The sequence below is a fragment of the Cebus imitator genome, unplaced genomic scaffold, assembly GCF_001604975.1.
Source record: "Cebus imitator isolate Cc_AM_T3 unplaced genomic scaffold, Cebus_imitator-1.0 Scaffold95, whole genome shotgun sequence".
Taxonomy (NCBI): Eukaryota; Metazoa; Chordata; class Mammalia; order Primates; family Cebidae; genus Cebus; species Cebus imitator.
Window position 1 is genome coordinate 6333752 of NW_016107410.1, and position 19222 is coordinate 6352973.

Sequence of the window (19222 nt, forward strand, 5' to 3'; positions counted from 1 at the left end):
ATCCCATTACTGGGTATATACCCAAAGGATTATAAATCGTTCTACTATAAGGACACGTGCACACGAATGTTCATTGCAGCACTGTTTACAATAGCAAAGACCTGGAACGAACTCAAATGCCCATTGATGATAGACTGGATATATACACCATGGAATATTATGCAGCTATCAAAAATGATGAGTTCGTGTCCTTTGTAGGGATGAACCAGGAAACCATCATTCTCAGCAAACTGACACAAGAGCAGAAAATCAAACACCACATGTTCTCACTCATAGGCGGGTGTTGAATAATGAGAACACATGGACACAAGGAGGGGAGTACTACACACTGGGTTCTGTTAGGGGAAAATGGGGGAGGGACGGGGGCATGGGGAGGTAAGGAGGGATAGCATGGGGAGAAATGCCAGATATAGGTGAAGGGGAGGAAGGCAACAAATCACACTGCCATGTGTGTACCTATGCAACAATCTTGCATGTTCTTCACATATACCCCAAAACCTAAAATGCAATAAAAAAAAAAAATAGAGATAGTTGGAGCTAAAGTACAGAACTAAATTTTTTAAACTTTGTTTGCTGTTAAAGTCTGTGAAGTTTCAGTTATCTAAAATAAACATACACAAATATGAAAAAAAAAAAGAATTTCAAGAATAGGGCTGCATGAAGTTATTCTGGAAGACAGCTATTCATACTTTAAAAAGAAGTTCTACAGCAAGAAACACAATTTCCCTTGTTAATTATTGGGCTTCACACCTTATAGATACTTGGAATTCTTTTTTTTTTTTTTTCAGAGGGGGTCTCGTTCCCACTGTCACCAGGCTGGAGAGCAATGGCATGATCTCGGCTCATTGCAACCTCTGCCTCCTGGGTTAAAGTGATTCTCCTGCCTCAGCATCCTGAGTAGCTGGGATTACAGGCCTGCACCACCATGCCCGACTACTTTTTGTATTTTTAGTAGAGATGAGGTTTCACCATGTTGGCCAGGCTGGTCTCAAACTCCTGACTTCAGGTGATCCACCCACCTCGGCCTCCCAAAGTGTTGGGATTACAGGTGTCAGCTACCTTGCCAGGCTGATATTTACAATTCTTAATACTACATCTCTGTTGCAACCGAAGTACTTTTTTCAGCAAAAAGTACTTTAAAAAAAAAATCACTAGGTTACCGTATCTTTTTACGTATTTGATGAATAAAACTGAAATCTTCCTACTTTTTTTGCTGAAATACAAAACCAATTTGTAGGCTCTATTAATTAAATCCATTTTAGGAAAGCAAACCTTTCCTTCTGTGAAATATGAAATATGTGCAATCTGTAATAGTATAATCAAAGTTATTTAAAGTAAGACTTTCAATCAAGCAAGGGTTCTCACCTTGGCTGCTGCTGATGGAAGATCAAATGGAATACGCTGTCTGATTTTAGGGGGCAGCTGGGTTAAAACTTCAGTCTTTAATCTTCTAATCATTATGTCACTTAATAGCTGGTGAAGTTCCTTAAGATTTGATGCCCCTCTACAATCCCACTGAGGTCTTTTACCAAAATATCTGTTAATACGAAGACAAAACATGTAGCAAAATTGAATGCTGGAGTTAAGAAAACAGTTTATCCAATGTGTGTTTCCTTTTAATGATAAGCAGCCAAGACTGTACTCATTTTTATTTCTGAATGAACATTAGTTTCAAAAGCTCAGCCTGAAAAATAGTAATGAGTAAGATTTGACACTACTCTCAATTAGAGAAGATGTTAGTTTCTAAACATACTGTTTACACTGAGTTAACGCAAGGGTGCGATGAACTTGAATTGTACTAGGTCACTGTTTGTAAATTGGGTTGTTACTGGCATTTGGGGTGGGCTCACATATGGCAGTATGTTTTAGCAGATCTAGCTGTAAAGCAGGCATGAACTGCCAACGCATCAGCCAGTCATTATAATAACCAAAAACACCTAGAACATTTCCTATGCGGTCTAGGAGGAGACGCTACCTCCAATAGAGGTGTTAAAGCATAGCAGATTGATTACAAGGTGGTCTCTTTTTCCTTTGAAATCACTTCTTCCTTTCCAACCCTTTGCTGGATTGACAGCAAAGGGATAAAATAAGAGGACACAAATTTACTATGAAAGAGGAGACATCAGAAGATAAGCGATTTAAAGAAATATTTAGATGGCATGATGCAGACAGACAAGCGGTAACTGACTTGGCAAAAGAAAGAAAGCGGTAACTTAAACTGCTTGCAAAAGACAAGTTATTCTCTAGACCTCTGAGGAAATTAGCAAGTACTGTAAAAAAATGTTAAGAGAAGGGATGAAATCTAGTGAACTTACACATTAGGACAACTGACTGAAATCAATTGAACTTACACATTAGGGCTACTGATCCAGTAACATTTGCCTATCAATGTGACAACCAAAATACTACCCCATAAAATTCCCAATCATCTCCCAGGGGTACATACTATCCATTATTGAAAACAGCTGTTAGAGAATAATTTACAAAGAAAAAATTTCTGTTAGGTTGGATTATGATTACTAGATATAATAATTTAAGTAACTATTCATTTTACTGGATAAAAAAATACTGGGTGGATTTTAGCATGAATAGATGTGAATTTGAGAAACATGGAACTCGTTAATGTTAGCTTTTTAAAAAATAACTATTAAACATAAATAGTACATGCAATGTTAAAATGATATACTTGCATGTAGAGTCAATTACATAACTATAGTGAATGAATGGAATCTACTGTATGATAAAATTATACACATGCCATTTAGTTGTCATCAATAAGAAATGTACTTTTTTTCTTAAAAAAAGCTAAGTACTATCATTGTATAAACATTTTAATGGGTTTACTTAATAACTGTTATAAATTGAATCGCTGAAACTTGTTCATTAAAATATTTTGACTTCCTTTAATGCATTATGTTCCCATATTTATATTAAAAATTCACAGGCCGGGCGCAGTGGCTCACGCCTATAATTCCAGCACTTTGGGAGGCCAAGGCGGGCGGATCACATGGTCAAGAGTTCAAGACCAGTGTTGCCAACATAGTGAAACCCTGTCTCTACAAAACATGCAAAAATTAGCTGGGTGTGGCGTCGGACACCTGTAATCCAAGCTACTCGGGAGGCTAAGGTGGGAGAATCGCTTAAACCCAGCAGGTGGAAGTTGCAGTGAGCCGTGATCATGCCGCTGTACTCCAGCCTGGGTGACAGAGCAAACTCTGTCTCAAAAAAAAAAAAAAAAATCACACACTAATAAAAATGGGAAAATTACTTGCCAATACCTATTCTACACCTATCTTTCCATTCATACACTTAGGATATTTTGATCACATGGTTACAAAAAAAATCTAACATTCAGAACTACCAATATTGAGAAGTTAGTAGGTGGTGGTTTTGTTTTGTTGAAAATGCAATGTTTGCCATTAAAATGGATTTTTTTTTTTTTTTTTTTTTAGACGGTCTCTCACTCTATTGCCCAGCCTGGAGTGCAGTGGGGTGATGTTGGCTCACCACAACCTCCCATCCCAGGGTTCAAGCAATTCTCCTGCCTCAGCCTCCCGAGTAGCTGGGACTATAGGCATGCACCACCATGCCCAGCTAATTTTTGTACTTCTGGTAGAGACAAGGTTCCACCATATTGGCCAGGCTTGTCTCAAACTCCTGACCTCATGGTCATCCCACCTATGCCTCCCAAACTGCTGAGATTACAGGCATGAGCCACCGTGCCCAGATGAAAACGGATGCTGAAGTATACTCTCTACTTACATGAGACATTGTACAGGTGTACAATATGCTAGCTGGAGGTCTTTTGGTATGACTGCTACATGCTGGTAGAGACAACATACAAGTGTCTTCAAACAGGCTAACCACATAGGCCACACTTGCCTCCTACAGAATACCAATAGTTGTACTCCTGAAGTGCAGATCTGTTTTGAAGTCTGAGCAATCTATTTTCAGAGTGTCATCGTGCCAGTGCCTGGTCTGTAACAATAAGGTTTCCTCCCTGCTCCAGGAGAGGGTACGCTATTGAGAGAAGTTTTAGCTAGTTGCCTCCTGGGTCTTATGTCACTAGTTGATCCTAAGCCATATGCCTGGCATGAACCATGATTCAGAGGAATTATTTCTTGTTACCCACTCTCCCCGCACCCATCTCTTTCATCTACAGCTTGGAATGCTAGTAGTGGCATTTGTTCTAAAAAGTGGTGGCAACACCACATTTGTCAAAACCCCAGATCCATGTTTGGGGTGCAAAGGGGAAATAAGAGGGGTAGGGAGGGCTAGAAGAGGTACCACCTGTAAACCCCTAGTCTCTTTAAATTTGATAATAATTACATATACTTTTTGGAATATCTTACATTTTAAAATCGTTTTATTGAAATTGAATTTATAATGCTATACAATTCACCCAAAGTGAATAATTCAGTTATTTCTGGTACATTCACAAACGTGTGCAACCATCAACACAGTAAATTTTAGGACATTTTCATCGCCTCAAGAAGGAACTCTGTATCCTTTAGCTATTACCCTTGAACATCTGTCGTAACTCTCCAGGCCTAAGCAATCACTAATCTACTTTCTTTCTCCACAGATTTCCCTATTCTGGACTTTCATAAATCAGACTTAGTTTTGTTGTAAACGTATATTGCATACTCTAGGGCTGTCACTAAAAAAAGTATTGAAAAAAGTATAATTGACATACTAAAAAAAATAGAAGAGAAAAAAGGATTATACAAAATGCTCAATTAAAGCCGCAGAAGGCAGAAAGAGTGTGGAAGACAAAATAGAAACAAAGAACAAGGGCAACAAACAGAAAAACATTAACAAACATAGTAGCTATTAATCGAACAATATCAGTAATTACTTTAAATGTCAGTGGCTGGCTGGGCATGGTGGCTCAAGCCTGTTGTAATCCCAGCATTTTGGGAGGCGGAGGTGGATGGATCTCTTGAACTCAGGAGTTTGAGACTAGCCTGGGCAACATGGTGAAACCCTGTCCCTACCAAAAAGCTACAAAAATTAGCTGGGCATAATGGCACATGCACGTAGTCCCAGCTATTCGGGAGGCTGAGATGGCAGAGTTACTTGAATCTGGGAAGCAGAGGTTGCTGTGCTGGTGTTGGGAGGTGAGGCCTAGTGGGAGGTGTCTGGGTCATGGGGATAGATCCCTCATGAATGGTTTGGTGCTGTCCGCAGGATAGTGGGTAGTTCTTGCTCTGATGAGACTGCATTAGTTCTTGCAGATATGGAATAGTTTCCACAAAAGTATTGTAAAGCCAGGACACTCGTTAGGTTTGGCCTCTTTGCACATATCCTCTTCTTTGACTTTCTGCCACATTGTGATGCAGAACAAAATGCTCTCATCAGAAGATGAGCAGATGCTGGGACAATGTTTTATGAACTTCCCAGCCTGCAAAACCATGAGCTAAGTAAACATCTTTTCCTGATAAATTACCCAGCCTCATGTATTCCCTTTTAGCAACACAAAACAGACTAAAACACTGGTTCTGTGAAAAGATCAATAAAATTGATACGCCTCTGGCAAGGTTAAGAAAAACAGAGAGACAACACAAATTACTAATATCAGAAATGAAAGAGGGACATCATTACAGATTTCAAAGACACTAAAAATATAATAAAGGAATATTATGAAAAATTTATGCTAACAAATCTTATCACCTAGATGAAAACAGATCAATTCCTTGAAAATCACAATCTGCCAAAACTCTCACAAGAAGTAATAGACAATCTGGATAGTTCTATATGTACTAAAGACATATATTAAAAAGCAATAATCCTCCAAAACAGAAAACACCAGGCCCAGATGGCTCACCGGTGAATTCTACTAAAGAAATTACACCAATTCTCTATAATCTCTTTCAGAGGCTAGAAGCAGAGTGAATACTTTTGGACTCATTCTATGAGGCCAGCATTACCACAATGAAAACAAGTGTCCACATAGAAACCTGCGCATGGGTGTTTAAAGCAGTTTTTTGCATAATTGCAAAAACTTGGAAGCAACCAAGATGACCAGTAGGGGAATGGATAAACTGTAGTACATCTAGACAAAAAAACATTTAGTCCTAAAAAGAAATGACGTATCAAGCCATGAAAAGACATGGAGGAAACTAAAATGCTTATTACTAAGGGAAAGAAGCAAATCTGAAAACATTACAATACTGTATGATTCCAACTATATGACATTCTGGACAAGACAAAGCTATGGAGATAGTAAAAGATTGGTGGTTGCCTTGGTTATAAAGGAGGGATAGATGAATAGACAGAAAATAGGATTTTCAGAGCAGTGAAACATTTCTGTATGATACTACAATGGTAGATTCATATCATTACACATTTGTCAAAACCATACAATGTTCAATACCAAGAGTGAATCTCTATGTAAACTATGGACATAGGGTGATAATATATCAATGCAGGTTCAGAAGTTGTAACAAATATACCACTGTGGTGAAGGTGTTGATAGTGGAGGGTGGCATGTGTATAGGCATGGGGTATACGGGAACCCTCTGTACTTCCTGCTTAATTTAGCTGCGAGCCTAAAACTACTCTTGAAAAACAAACAAAACAAAAAAAAACCAAAAACCAAAAAATAGAGTTTCTTAATCAAAAACAAAAACTAGTATATATGTGTGTAGTGCAGTCACTGTCCTACATTTTCCCAGGATTTCCTCTCCAGTCCCATTGAGGCTACAGATCTTTTTAGCTAAGGGTACTTACACTGGTGTCAGACTGCTTGGAATCTTGGGCTGGGGACCTTTTAATGGCCTGCTTGGGGCTAGAAATTTTCAAAGGCCTATAAGACTTTAAAAAAACCTCAGAAACAAAATAAAAAGAACAAGTTACTGGCTCCACAATGCCAAACCGCCCCCCTCGGTTAATATTAGTATTCAAGAAATATCTATATAATGACAACATCAATGCCAATGATAATAGTTACAGCAGAGTGTACTCTGTGAATGAATACATTTAGCCTTAATAACAACTCTATACATAGGTAAAGTACCAATATCATCCCCATTTTATGGATGAGGAAACTGAGACACAAAGAAATTGAAGAATTTGCCCAACATCTCATGGATGTTAATAGTGGTGCTGAAATTTGAACTTAAGGCAGTCTGATTCCAAAGTCTTGCTTTATTAAAAGCCAAGTTTTACCTAACAATATAAAAATTACATTAAATATATTTCGTGGGATTATTTTACTATGCTATTTACATACTATTTTGTGTGTGTGTGTGGTGGGGGCAGCTACACAAAGGCAAGAGATTCTGGGACTAGGAAGCATTCCTGACTTCAGGTTTTGGACTTGATTTTCCTAATTCTCAATTTCTACATATATAAAATGGGAAGATCCACTGTTTGGGGAATGGTTGAATAAAATGTGGGGCACGCCAACTATGGACTGTTCAGCAACTATTCATAAGAATCATTTAGATGTTTATGTATGGAGTAAGAAGGATGTCAAAGATATATGTTAAATGAAAAATGGGAGCTGCAGAGTAATATGCTTGGTATGAAGGATTATGTATGTGTGTAGATGTGTGTACATATGCATGTCTGTATAATAATGGAAACAGTTCCAGGAAAATACACATTGAATATGATACATTGCTTATATTGGGGGTCACAGTGGTAGGAAATGAAAAGGTTAAGTGAAAAACTAAGGTTTTGTCACCCCATTTTGTTTTCACTTTATCTATCTGAAAGTTTACAAAAAGCAAATAATGCTTTTGTAATTAAAATCCAATGTTAAAGAATCTTAAAGAAAGATACCTTCAATAACTTCACACTTCATAGCAGTGATCTCCAAACCGTGGGGATGGGTAGACCCCAGAAGGATTCAAGTCACCCCACTGAGGTGCAGAAAGAAACATTCTCTCTATATTGTATTCTTATCTCAGCTTCTTAGAATAGAATTAATATAATTCATGCATTGGCTGTATGCTAAAAAAAATAATGCTATGCTTTAAAATGGGGTGTATACAGAGTTGAGAAGACTGGCAAGAGCCCAGCAGGCATGGACACAACTTGACTGAAAAAATTGTCCAGTAAAGATACAATGAGCCCTTTTAGAGTTAGATACTTTTGTTACTTACACAGAATTACGAATAAAAAATTAATAAAAAATTACGTACAAATATGAGTCTATAATGAAAACAAATTACAGAAAGTTTATGAATGCTTACATGTTTCTAAATCCAGAAAAATAACACTTTTTAATTAACCACTTATCATATCTATAATGTTTTTTCAACACTATCCACTGCTTATACTTTGACTGCCTCTTCAGGGTGACAATAACTTTGTAATACTTGAGAAATAGGATAATTCAGTCTTCACCCAAGTATGGATGATCAAATTTTGTTGTTTATTAATAATCACTTTTTTAAGTTTACTTCAAGTTCATAACTTAGTGGCATACTCTGTGTGTACATATATTTCTAAATTATTATCAAATTTGGAAAAAAAAAAAAACCAACCTCTATCAAATTTCTGTCAAATACAAGCTATAAGAATGGGAAGATCCATGGCAGGACTACGTGTTAAAAAAAGTAATAATAATTATTCGAAGATTATCCTCTGGCTCTCTACATTCCAACCTGGTTTCTCTTTCAGTACTCACATGTTCCCAGCTTCTGGCACCATAGGACACGTTCACATTGCAATATGTCCGCTTACTCCATACCAGAAATATTTCTGGAAGCCATTCCTATACTAGGTTGGCTAGCAGTAACCTAACTAAATACACAAATATAGCCCACTAAATCCAAACCAAACATACCCCTAATGTAATTTCTTCTTAGACTGATCCTAAAAATGCTTGCTGATACTCCACCATCACAAAACACAAGGAAAAATATGAGAAGAGGAAGCTTTGCTGAAAAGAGACCTTTTAATCTATTAAAAGTGTCTCCTTCTATAAATTTGATAGGGACATATGATCTTGTGCAAACTGCCAAAACTCCCTCCTAGGGTCTTGAAATGGCCTAAGAAGTGAGTGAATCCTTTTTCCCCCCCATAGATGGGTTTTCACTACATTGTTGAGGCTAGAATACGGTGGCCATTCACAGGCATGACCATAGTGCAGGCAGCCTCCATCTCCTAGGCTCAAGTGATTATCCTGTTTCAGGTGCCTGAGTAGCCGGCACTACAGGTACATGCCACCAGGCCCAGCTAAAAATGAAAGATTCTGAAGTTTAAGGTTCACAGTTTTATGGGAAGGAAAGAAAATTATAAAACAAATTTGTAAATGTAGTTATCGCAGAGGTAAAGTGCATAGAAGAAAGAGAAAAGGTATAAATGAATAAGAAAAATATTTTTAAGGACAAAGTATAAGTAGTGCAGTTTGGGGGTAGGTTTAAAACAAAAGGATACTTAATTCTTAACAAAATAAAATTAGCAACTGCTAAAAAATTGCGAATGTCTCTAAAGATATTATGAAACGTGAACCTTGGTTTGGATTCAGAATAATTATTTTCTCACTCAGTTTTACTTTGGATTCAGAATAATTATTTTCTCACTCAGTTTTACAAAGTAAAAATTCATGTATCCTTTTCTTTTTTTTCTTTTTTTTTTTTGAGACGGAGTTTCACTCATATTACCCAGGCTGGAGTGCAATGGCGCGATCTCGGCTCACCGCAACCTCCGCCTCCTGGGTTCAGGCAATTCTCCTGCCTCAGCCTCCTGAGTAGCTGGGATTACAGGCACGCGCCACCATGCCCAGCTAATTTTTTGTATTTTTGGTAGAGACGGGGTTTCACCATGTTGACCAGGATGGTCTCGATCTCTTGACCTCGTGATCTACCTGCCTCGGGCTCCCAAAGTGCTGGGATTACAGGCTTGAGCCACCGCGCCCGGCCTATCCTTTTCTAAATTCAAAGAATAAACATATGCCTTTTAATCTCCTTTTGATCATATTTAATTTAAAAAGAGGCATTTCCCAGTATGTACATAACATTAGCTTATGATGATGAAACAGGAAGCTTATGGCCAAGAACATGTATGCTTATCTGTGTTCACGAACACACACGTATACACATACAGAGTTAACCTCTGACTTTGTAAATCACCCTCTGATTTTTTAAAGTTAGATCCTCTTGTGCCTCTTGTAGCAATCCTTTCTTCTCATCCTTGGCTCCTGGCAACCATTAATCTGTTTTTTTCTCTAGTAGTTCTGTACATTCCAGAAAGTTATATAAATAGAATTACACAGTAGGTAGCCTTTTAAATCTTATTTCTTTCACTTAGCATAATGCATTTGAAAGTTACATATGTTGGCCAGGAGCAGTGGCTCACGCCTGTAATCCCAGCACTTGGGAAGCCGAGATGGGTGGATCAAGAGGTCAAGAGATCGAGACCATCCTGGCCAACATGGTGAAACCCCATCTCTACTAAAAATACAAAAAATTAGCCGAGTGTGGTAGTGGGCACCTGTAATCTCAGCTACTCAGGAGGCTGAGTCAGAAGAATCGCTTGAACTCAGGAAGTGGAGGTTTCAGTGAGCCAAGATTGCTCCACTGCACTCCAGCCTGATGAAAGAGCAAGACTGTCTCAAAAAAATAAAAAGTTATATATGTTATTGGGGTATATTAATAGTTCATTGCTTTTTATTATCTGATAATACATTCCATTGTAAGGCTATATGACAATTTCTGCAGTCACTTTAATTGAAGAACATTTGGATTATTCCAGTTTTAGGTTATTATAAATAAAGCTACTATAAACAACTGCACACAGATTTCTGAGTAAACATGTTTTCATTTATCTTTACTAATATCCAGCAGGAGGATTTCTGATCTATATGGTCAGTACATGCCATACTGCTTTCCAAAGTGGCTGAACATTTTGCATGCCCAGCAGCAACGTAAGCAATGTAATTCCCACCAGAACGTTCCAGTTGTTCTGTATCCTTGTCATCATTTGATATAGCAAGCTTAAAAAAAAAAAAATCTTACCCATTCTAATGCGTGTGTACTCATACGTTTCTGTGGTTTTAACTTGCATTTCTCTTAATGGCCAAGGTCTTGGGCAGTTTTTCATGTGTTTATTTGACTTCTGTATATCTCCTTAGGTCAAGTGTCTTTCTAAATCTTTTAACTATTTTTAAAATTAATTATTTTGTTTTCTTATTACTGAGTTTTGGGAACTTTTTTTTCAGACTCACTTTGTCACCCAAAATGGAGGGCAGTGGTGCAATCTCAGTTCATTGCAACCTCCACATCCCATGTTCAAGCGATTTTCCTGCCTCAGCCTCCTACATAGCTGGGACTACAGATGTGTGCCACCATGCTTGGCTAATTTTCATATTTTTTTTTAGTGGAGATGTGGTTTTGCCACGTTGGCCAGGCTGGTCTCGATCTCCTGACTCAGGCAATCCACCTACCTTGGCCTCCCAAAGTCCTAGGATTGCAGATGTAAGCCACCCTGCCTGGGTGAGAATTTTTAATATATTATTTTAAAAATTCATTTTGTGTCCTTTTTATATATTTCTTTATCAAATATGTAGTTTAAAAATTTCTCTCCTAGTTTATGGCTTGTCTTTTCACCTCTTAACAGTGTAAGAGAGAGAAATTTTAAATTATCATGAGGTGAAATTCATCACTTTTGTCTTTTATGGTTCATGAACTTTGTGCCCTGTCTGGAAAAATCTTTGCCTAACCCAAAGTCCCAAATATACAATCCATTTATTATTAAATTTTGCATATGGTCTAAGATACAGGTTGGAGTTCTTCTTTTCACATATGGATGTCCAATTGGTCCAAGGGCATGTGTTGAAAAGACTAGCTTTTCTCCAGTGAATTGTCTTGCATATTATCAGAAATCAACTTATCACATTTATGGGTCTATTTCTACATTCTGTATGTTCCACTGTTTTATGTGTGTCTCCTTTACTGATGACTATAAAGAAAAGCAGTGTGAATCTTATTTTTTCTTCTTTTTCAAAGTTGCTTTGCCTATCCTTTGCCTTTGCATAGGCATTTTAGATTTAAAATGTAAATTTCTACAAAAATTGTACTTGTTTTTTTTTTTTTTTCTTTTCTTTTTGAGACAGAGTCTCACTCTGTTTCAGGTGCCAGGCTGGAGTGCAGTGGTGCAGTCTCAGCTCACTGCAACCTCCGCCTCCCAGGTTCAAGGAATTCTCCTGCCTCAGCCTCCCAAGCTGCTGGAATTACAGGTGTATGCCACCATGCTCAGCTAATTTTTCTGTTTTTTAGTAGAGACGGGTTTCACCATGTTGGCCAGGATGGTCTGGATCTCTTGACCTCGTGATTCGCCTGCCTCGGCCTCCCAAAGTGCTGGGATTACAGGCATGAGCCACGGCACCCAGACGGGTTCAACTGTTCTTGCACAGAATCTACAGAACAATTTGAGGGAAACTGCCATTTAAAAAAGATTGAGGCCAGGCGTGGTGGCTCACGCCTGCAATCCCAGCAATTTAGAAGGCCGAGGGGGTGGATCACTTGAGGTCAGGAGTTTGAGACCAGCCTGACCAACACAGTGAAACTCTGTCTCTATTAAAAACACAAAATTAGCTGAATGTGGTGGCACATGTCTGTAATCCCAGCTACTTGGAGGGCTGAGGCAGGAGAATAGCTTGAACCTAGGAGGCAGAGGTTGCAGTGAGCCAAGATCACACCATTGCACTCCAGCCTGGGCAAGAAGAGTGAAGCTCTGTCTCAAGAAAACAAAAAACAAAACAAAAAAACCTTGACTGGGCATGGTAGCTAACANAAAAAAAAAAAAAGGAAATATTGAGACCAGGCATGGTGGCTCATTACTGTAATCCCAACAATTTGGGAGGTCAAGGTGGCAGAGTTGCTACAGGCAAAGAGTTTGAGACCAGGCTGGGCAATATAGCAAGACCCAATCTCTGTAAAAAACAAAACAATTTGTTGAGCATGATGTTGTGGTTCTGTAGTCCTCACTACTTGGGAGGCTGAGACAGGAGGATTGCTCAAGCCCAGGAGGTTGAGGTTGCATTAAGCTATGATTGTGCTACTGCACTTCAGCCTGGGTGACTGAGAAGATCCTGTCTCTTAAAAAATTCTTTTGGCTCAGCAAGGTGGCTCATGCCTGTAATTCCAGCAATTTGGGAGGTTGAGGCAGGCAGATCACCTGAGGTCAGGAGTTCAAGACCAGCCTGGCTAACATGATGAAATCCTGTCTCTACTAAAAATACAAAAATTAGCTGGGCGTAGTGGCGGGCACATGTAATCCCAGCTACTTGGGAGGCTGAGACACAAGAATTGCTTGAACTCAGGAGGTGGAGGTTGCAGTGAGCTGAGATAGCGCCACTGCACTCCAGTATGGGCAATAAAAGTACAACTCTGTCTCAAAAACAAATAAAAAAATTTTTTAATCTCCCTGTCCACCAACATGGTATGCCACCCCATTCATTTAGGTCGTCTTCTTTTATTTTTTAATTAGTGTTTTGCAGGTCTTGTAAGTTTAACTTTATTTAAAAAACCATAAAAAATTATCAAACTGTTTTCCAAAATGGTTGTAATATTTTGGTTTCCCACCACACGAGTTTAACAAAAAAACATGATAGAAATGGGGAAAACTTAGAACGCACTGTTCTTATATCAAATAACAGTGTCCTGCAAATGTGTAGTTATGGTTGTATCATTCAAGAAGAATATTATAGACTAGACAAGGTTTAGAAAGGGGAACCAATCTAATTGTTAACATAACAGAGGGAGATAGTGGAATGTTGAAGTTATAGAAGGATACATTGAAAAACTGAAATTATTCAGAGTGAAATGATAATGACAGATTACAAATAGAATTGACAAAGAACAGCCCAGATAAACAGAGCACAAACTTGCTCACTAAATAATGAAATATGAAATTGCTCTGGAAGTGTAATAAAGGTACCACCATGAAAAGAAGAATGTAAATTACGAAGTAATTGGAGATGATCCTATTTGTCAAAGGAGGGAAAATTTGATAATCACCAAGGTCTATAAATAAAATTGATTGAAAAAAATATGACTTAAAAATAAAAACCCTCAAATACTCAATAAACTAGGGTTAGAAAGGGTCCTTCCTCAGCCTGATTTTTTTTTGGGGGGGGTAGGGGAGATGCAGTCTTGCTCTGTTGCGCAGGCTGGAGTGCAGTTGTATGATCTTGGCTCACTGCAACCTCTACCTCCTGGGTTCAACTGATTCTCCTGTCTCAGCCTCCTGAGTAGCTGGGATTACAGGCGTGCACCACCACATCCGGCTAATTTTTATATTTTTAATGGAGAAGGGGTTTCACCATGTTGGCCAGGCTGGTCTTGAACTCCTGACTCCTGACTTCAGGTCATCCACCCACTTTGGCCTTCCAAAGTACTGAAATTACAGGCATGAGCCACGGAGCCCAGCCCTCAACTTGATTTTTAAAATGTAAGACTTATAAGCTACACAACACTGTAGGATTTCTTTTTTAATAAAATAAATGGAAAGACATTACCGTTCATGAATTTGAACACTTAATATTATAAAAATGCCAAACTCCCCAAGTTAATCTACAGAGTCAATGCAATCTTTATCAAAATTCCAGCTGACCTCTTTGCTGAAATTGACAAGCTGATACAGAAATTTATATAAAAATGCCAGAACACAGGCTAGCCAAAACAACCTTGAAAAAGAACAAAGTTGAAGAACTTAAACTTGCCAACTTCAAAAATAAAGTGCATTGGATATCACTGCAAGTTGATAATGAAACAATCTGTTACACTGAAAATTAACAAATGACAAGGAAAAAAATTTATCCTGCCTTTCTTAAACAAAGTGAACCAGTGAATGTCCAAATAATAAATGGGGGGGGAGGTTCTTTTATGGAGGCATGCCAACTATTAAATGAAGGCAGTGTGTTAGAATATCAGCATTTTGCAATATCTAACGACTTAATAATGTACAAAACATTGACAGCTGCTAACATCATAAAAACGGAGGCTTTAAATATCTCCTAACAGAAGAAAACATCAGTACAAAGGAGAATTGTCTCCAAAAATTAGAAGTTTCTAGATCTAAACATGAATATGGAAATACTGAGGACAAAGGAACATGTTAAACACCACCATGAAGATGGAGGCAGCAGAATCTAGATTACAAAAACAATTTAGTTTCTTCCACAATGGAAAAATAAATAAATAAAACAAGGAAATGGAAGAGAAATCTAGAGATTAAGAGACTTAAGTAACATCTAACATTTGCTATACGTGAGCCTTATTTGAGTACTGATCTATACAAACTAGAGGAAAAAAACTAACAAAACCCCCCCACAAAATTGTAAAATTATTTATTCACAAAACAACTGGAAATTTCAACCTTTACTGCATTTTTTATAACATAAGTGCATTTTAATTATGTAAAATTAAATATGCTTTAAGTGTATGTGCATCCTTGTGCTTTTCCATAGGTGTAGCGGTGGTAGCTGGTTACATGAATAAGTTCTTTAGTGGTGATTTGTAAGATTTTTGTGCACCCATCACCTGAGCATTTACTGCATTTTAATGCTATCAAGGGATTTAACGCAATTAATTTTAATTTTTAAGGTATAATAATGGTATTATAATTTTTTAATGGGAATTAATATTTATAAAGGTTTTTTTAAAAAATTTTACTTTAAGTTCGGGGATACATGTGCAGAATGTTGAGGTTTGTTACGTAGGTAAACGTGCCATGGTGGTTTGCTGCACCCATCAGCCCATCACCTAGGTATTAAGCCCCGAATAATTATTTTTAAGAACAGTCCTTCCTTACTCTTTAGAGATATATAGTGAAATATTTTATAGATAAATACAATGTCTAGGATTTCCTTCAAAATAATATGGGGTAGGAGAGGTACATGAGAGCATAGCTAAAACAAAACTGGCCATGAGTTAGCAATTGTTGAAACTGGGTGATGAGTACATAGGGGGGTTCATTATACTATAGCATGTACTTTTGTATATGTTATTTTTTTCCATAATAAAATATTGAAACTATCAGGGAATAAACTAAGAAATAAAAAACATGAAATCCAGGAATGTCGGGATCCAACAGGGCAGAATGGCCCAAGGAAATTCAGGGTGACAGCTTTGTGCCATGCCTAAAGAAAAATCAGTTTAGATAGGAGCAAAACAGAAGGCTGTGGGAGGAAAATCTCCAGGAAAAAGAAAAAGATTATTTTATGTGCTTAGAAGACATGCTAGAAGTTGACAGATTGGTTGGAGTCTTTCAGTGAAAAAGTAGCAACATCTATATAGAAAACCAAACAGATGGGTAAAAAAATGAGTTATAAGGTAAACAAAAAGTTGACCAGGAAAGGAACAGTCAACTACTTGATTTAGTAGAGAATGTTAATTTATTTAGTCCATTAATTTAACATATTTAGTTAAGAATATAAACATGGACACTGAATTACCAAATGATTCAAATACTGGAAGGAAAATGGAAGAAAAGTGGTGTTAAAGGGTGTTTGCATTCTTGTTTTTTCATTTTTTAGTTATATGACTTGACAAGTTACTTAAGCTTTCCAAATACAGCTTAACATTTCCAAATACAGCTTCCTCATCTATAAAATGGATATTCTATCATCTACTTGTAGGACTGTTGAAAGAATTAAAAATAATACATCTAAGACACATGGTATAGTATCTTATATATAAAATATAATCATATAGCCAATAAAAATTATATATTTTGGTTACTGATACCAAAAAATGCCCTAACATAGCATTAAAGGGAAAAGGCATATTACAGAAGAGTGTGTGCAATATGACCCTATTTACATAAAATTGTCTATCTATCAAATCATCCTTCTTTATGTACTTAGTAGAGAAGCTATCTAGAGGGAAAGTTACCAAAGCACAACAGTTGACTTTTACTTTTTTAAAACAATGTTTTTTCTATGTGTGGTTTGTTAAAATAAGTATGAATAACTTTCCCAAATGCAATAAACTATCTTTACATTAATAAAAGTAAAGAAAATAAAACAACTTATAAAGACAATGTTAAAGCATGGGACAAGGCATTGCTAAGAGAAAATTGGCAAATGATAGCATTCATTATATATAAGCTAGATTAAAACTATGTAAAAATTAGATATACAGACAAGTGTAGAAATTAAAAATGAAAACAATTTGTTAGTATAGCAGAATTATGGTATTTTTCCTTTTGATTTTTATTGTTATAGTGCTACATACATAAGTATACATATTTTAAAAGTTCTTACTCATATTAAGCAAAAATCTACTTCCCTATTGTTTTCCTACTTGAAAATAGTTTTGTTCTCTGAGGCCACAAAGACAGCTATCTAATTCTTTTAAAACATGACAGATCTTTAAATATTTAAAAACCTGTTCCCCTTAGGGCTTCTCTTTTTCAAATTCCTATAGGCTTCATAATATCAAGTACCATGTCTTATTCATCTTTGTATTGCCGGCAGCTCTGAAATAATGTCTTAAATATAGTAGGCAATCAATAACATTAGACATTTGTAGAGCTGGATTTGAGATTCCTTTCATTCTGGTCACCCTTACTGAGATGTTTTCAATTCTTGAAAAGCTTCTTAAAATAATGCTTTTAGTTCCCTCTTAGTTCCTCACACTCACTGCCTACAATGACCTTCTAAAATCTACTCCAACTATTCCTGTGGTTACAACCAGGTCCTAAAAAAACAGTTCTACCCGGTAAATTCAGACATTCCACTCTCTACCTACCCCATCCTTCAAGGGTGCCTCTTCATTTATACTCACTATGTCTTTACTATCTCATCAGTACATTTTGGTCAACTGACTCCTCTAATTTCCAAATCCATTATATTTTCCCTGTCTTCACATATTTCCTCAGCCCTTTTGATTTCTGAGTTCATACATTAGCTTTGTTCTTATTAATATAGTTTAAGTTCCCTTGTCCCACACTCCATGCATCATAAGCTGGTGAAAAAATCCAATCTTGAATGGATCCAACTTCAGGATTCAAAAAGGCCTGAAGCCTTTTCCAGGCCTGTATCCAGGCTACTGAATGTGACTGGAGAAATCATACCTTAGAGAAAACTGGTTCCATTACAAATTTGGAGTTGCTGATCTCAAACGGTTACTCAGAGCTACCACACTAATCACATTATCTCATTCTCATTTGGCAAAATTTCTAACCGTAGCAACTTTCATGAAACCTTTAACCCTCTACTTTTCCATTTCTCTGAACATATGACTATCCTCCTTCCCATTCCATAGAGAAAATATAAACTGTACAATGCAAACTCTCAACTTCCTGCCATCCCCCTAAGTACAGTATATTTCCAATTATATAATGCCACACAACCATAAGAGGAGGAAGTTATTTATGTATGTGGAAAAAAAAACAAAAAAGGGGAAATTACAAAACAATGTTTATGCTTATATTACAACCTTTTAAAAACATATGAATTTGCTTGAATATGCACAGTTTCTGAGGAAAGAGTAAAAACTAGATACAGTTGCCAATAAGGAGAAGAACTTAGGTAAAAGGGGTTTTTCAATGTATATACTCTTCTATAGGTTTAGAATTTTGAACCATGTGAAATATCTTAGATAATAAATCAAATTTGTAAATCTAATCATATAGTCTCATGCTTTAAGTGTCACAGTATAGGGACTGGAGAAGGAGGAAATGGGGACAATTATTTAATGGGTACAGAATTTCAATTTGCAATGATGAAAAAGTTCTCATGATGAAAAGTAGTAATGACTGGACAACAACAGAATGTACTGTAATACATTAGAATCTACTGAAAGTCACTGAATTATATATTTTAAAATGTTTAAATGGTAAATTTTGTTATACATATTTTATTGCAATTAAAAAAACTAAAGCATATAACATACATATAGGCAACTGTATCTATTGAACTGTACATTAAAAATATTTAAACGGTAAATTTTGTTACACATTTTACTGCAATTTAAAAACCTACAATACTGACAACCAAAACCCCAAAAACCCTGCAATGCCTTCTTATTGCCATTTTGATGAAGAACAAGACTCTGTATATTATCCCCACCTAACTCAATCACTGTCTTGAAGCTCTCTTCTTTTAGTTCTGGACTCTTCAACTACGTTAGCATTTGACTTGAAAACTCAGTGAAGGTTGGACTATGTGGGTCTGTTCCCTAATGCATATCTGATGGCTACCACATGGGTTAGCATGTAAGAAGCATCCTAAAATACTTTCAGAATGAATGAATAAATTCAA

At 36.8% G+C, this 19222-nt stretch overlaps 1 protein-coding gene across 5 annotated transcripts in view; it reads right to left on the reverse strand.

Annotated features, from left to right (window-relative positions):
• Positions 1–19222, reverse strand: part of ZRANB3 (zinc finger RANBP2-type containing 3) — a 277334-nt gene that overhangs the window by 108788 nt on the left and 149324 nt on the right. For all 5 annotated transcript variants that reach the window (XM_017536065.1, XM_017536061.1, XM_017536060.2 and 2 more), the window contains exon 7: positions 1366–1537. In XM_017536065.1, the coding sequence (XP_017391554.1) occupies positions 1366–1537 (172 nt within the window). The remainder of the gene's footprint in view (positions 1–1365; positions 1538–19222) is intronic.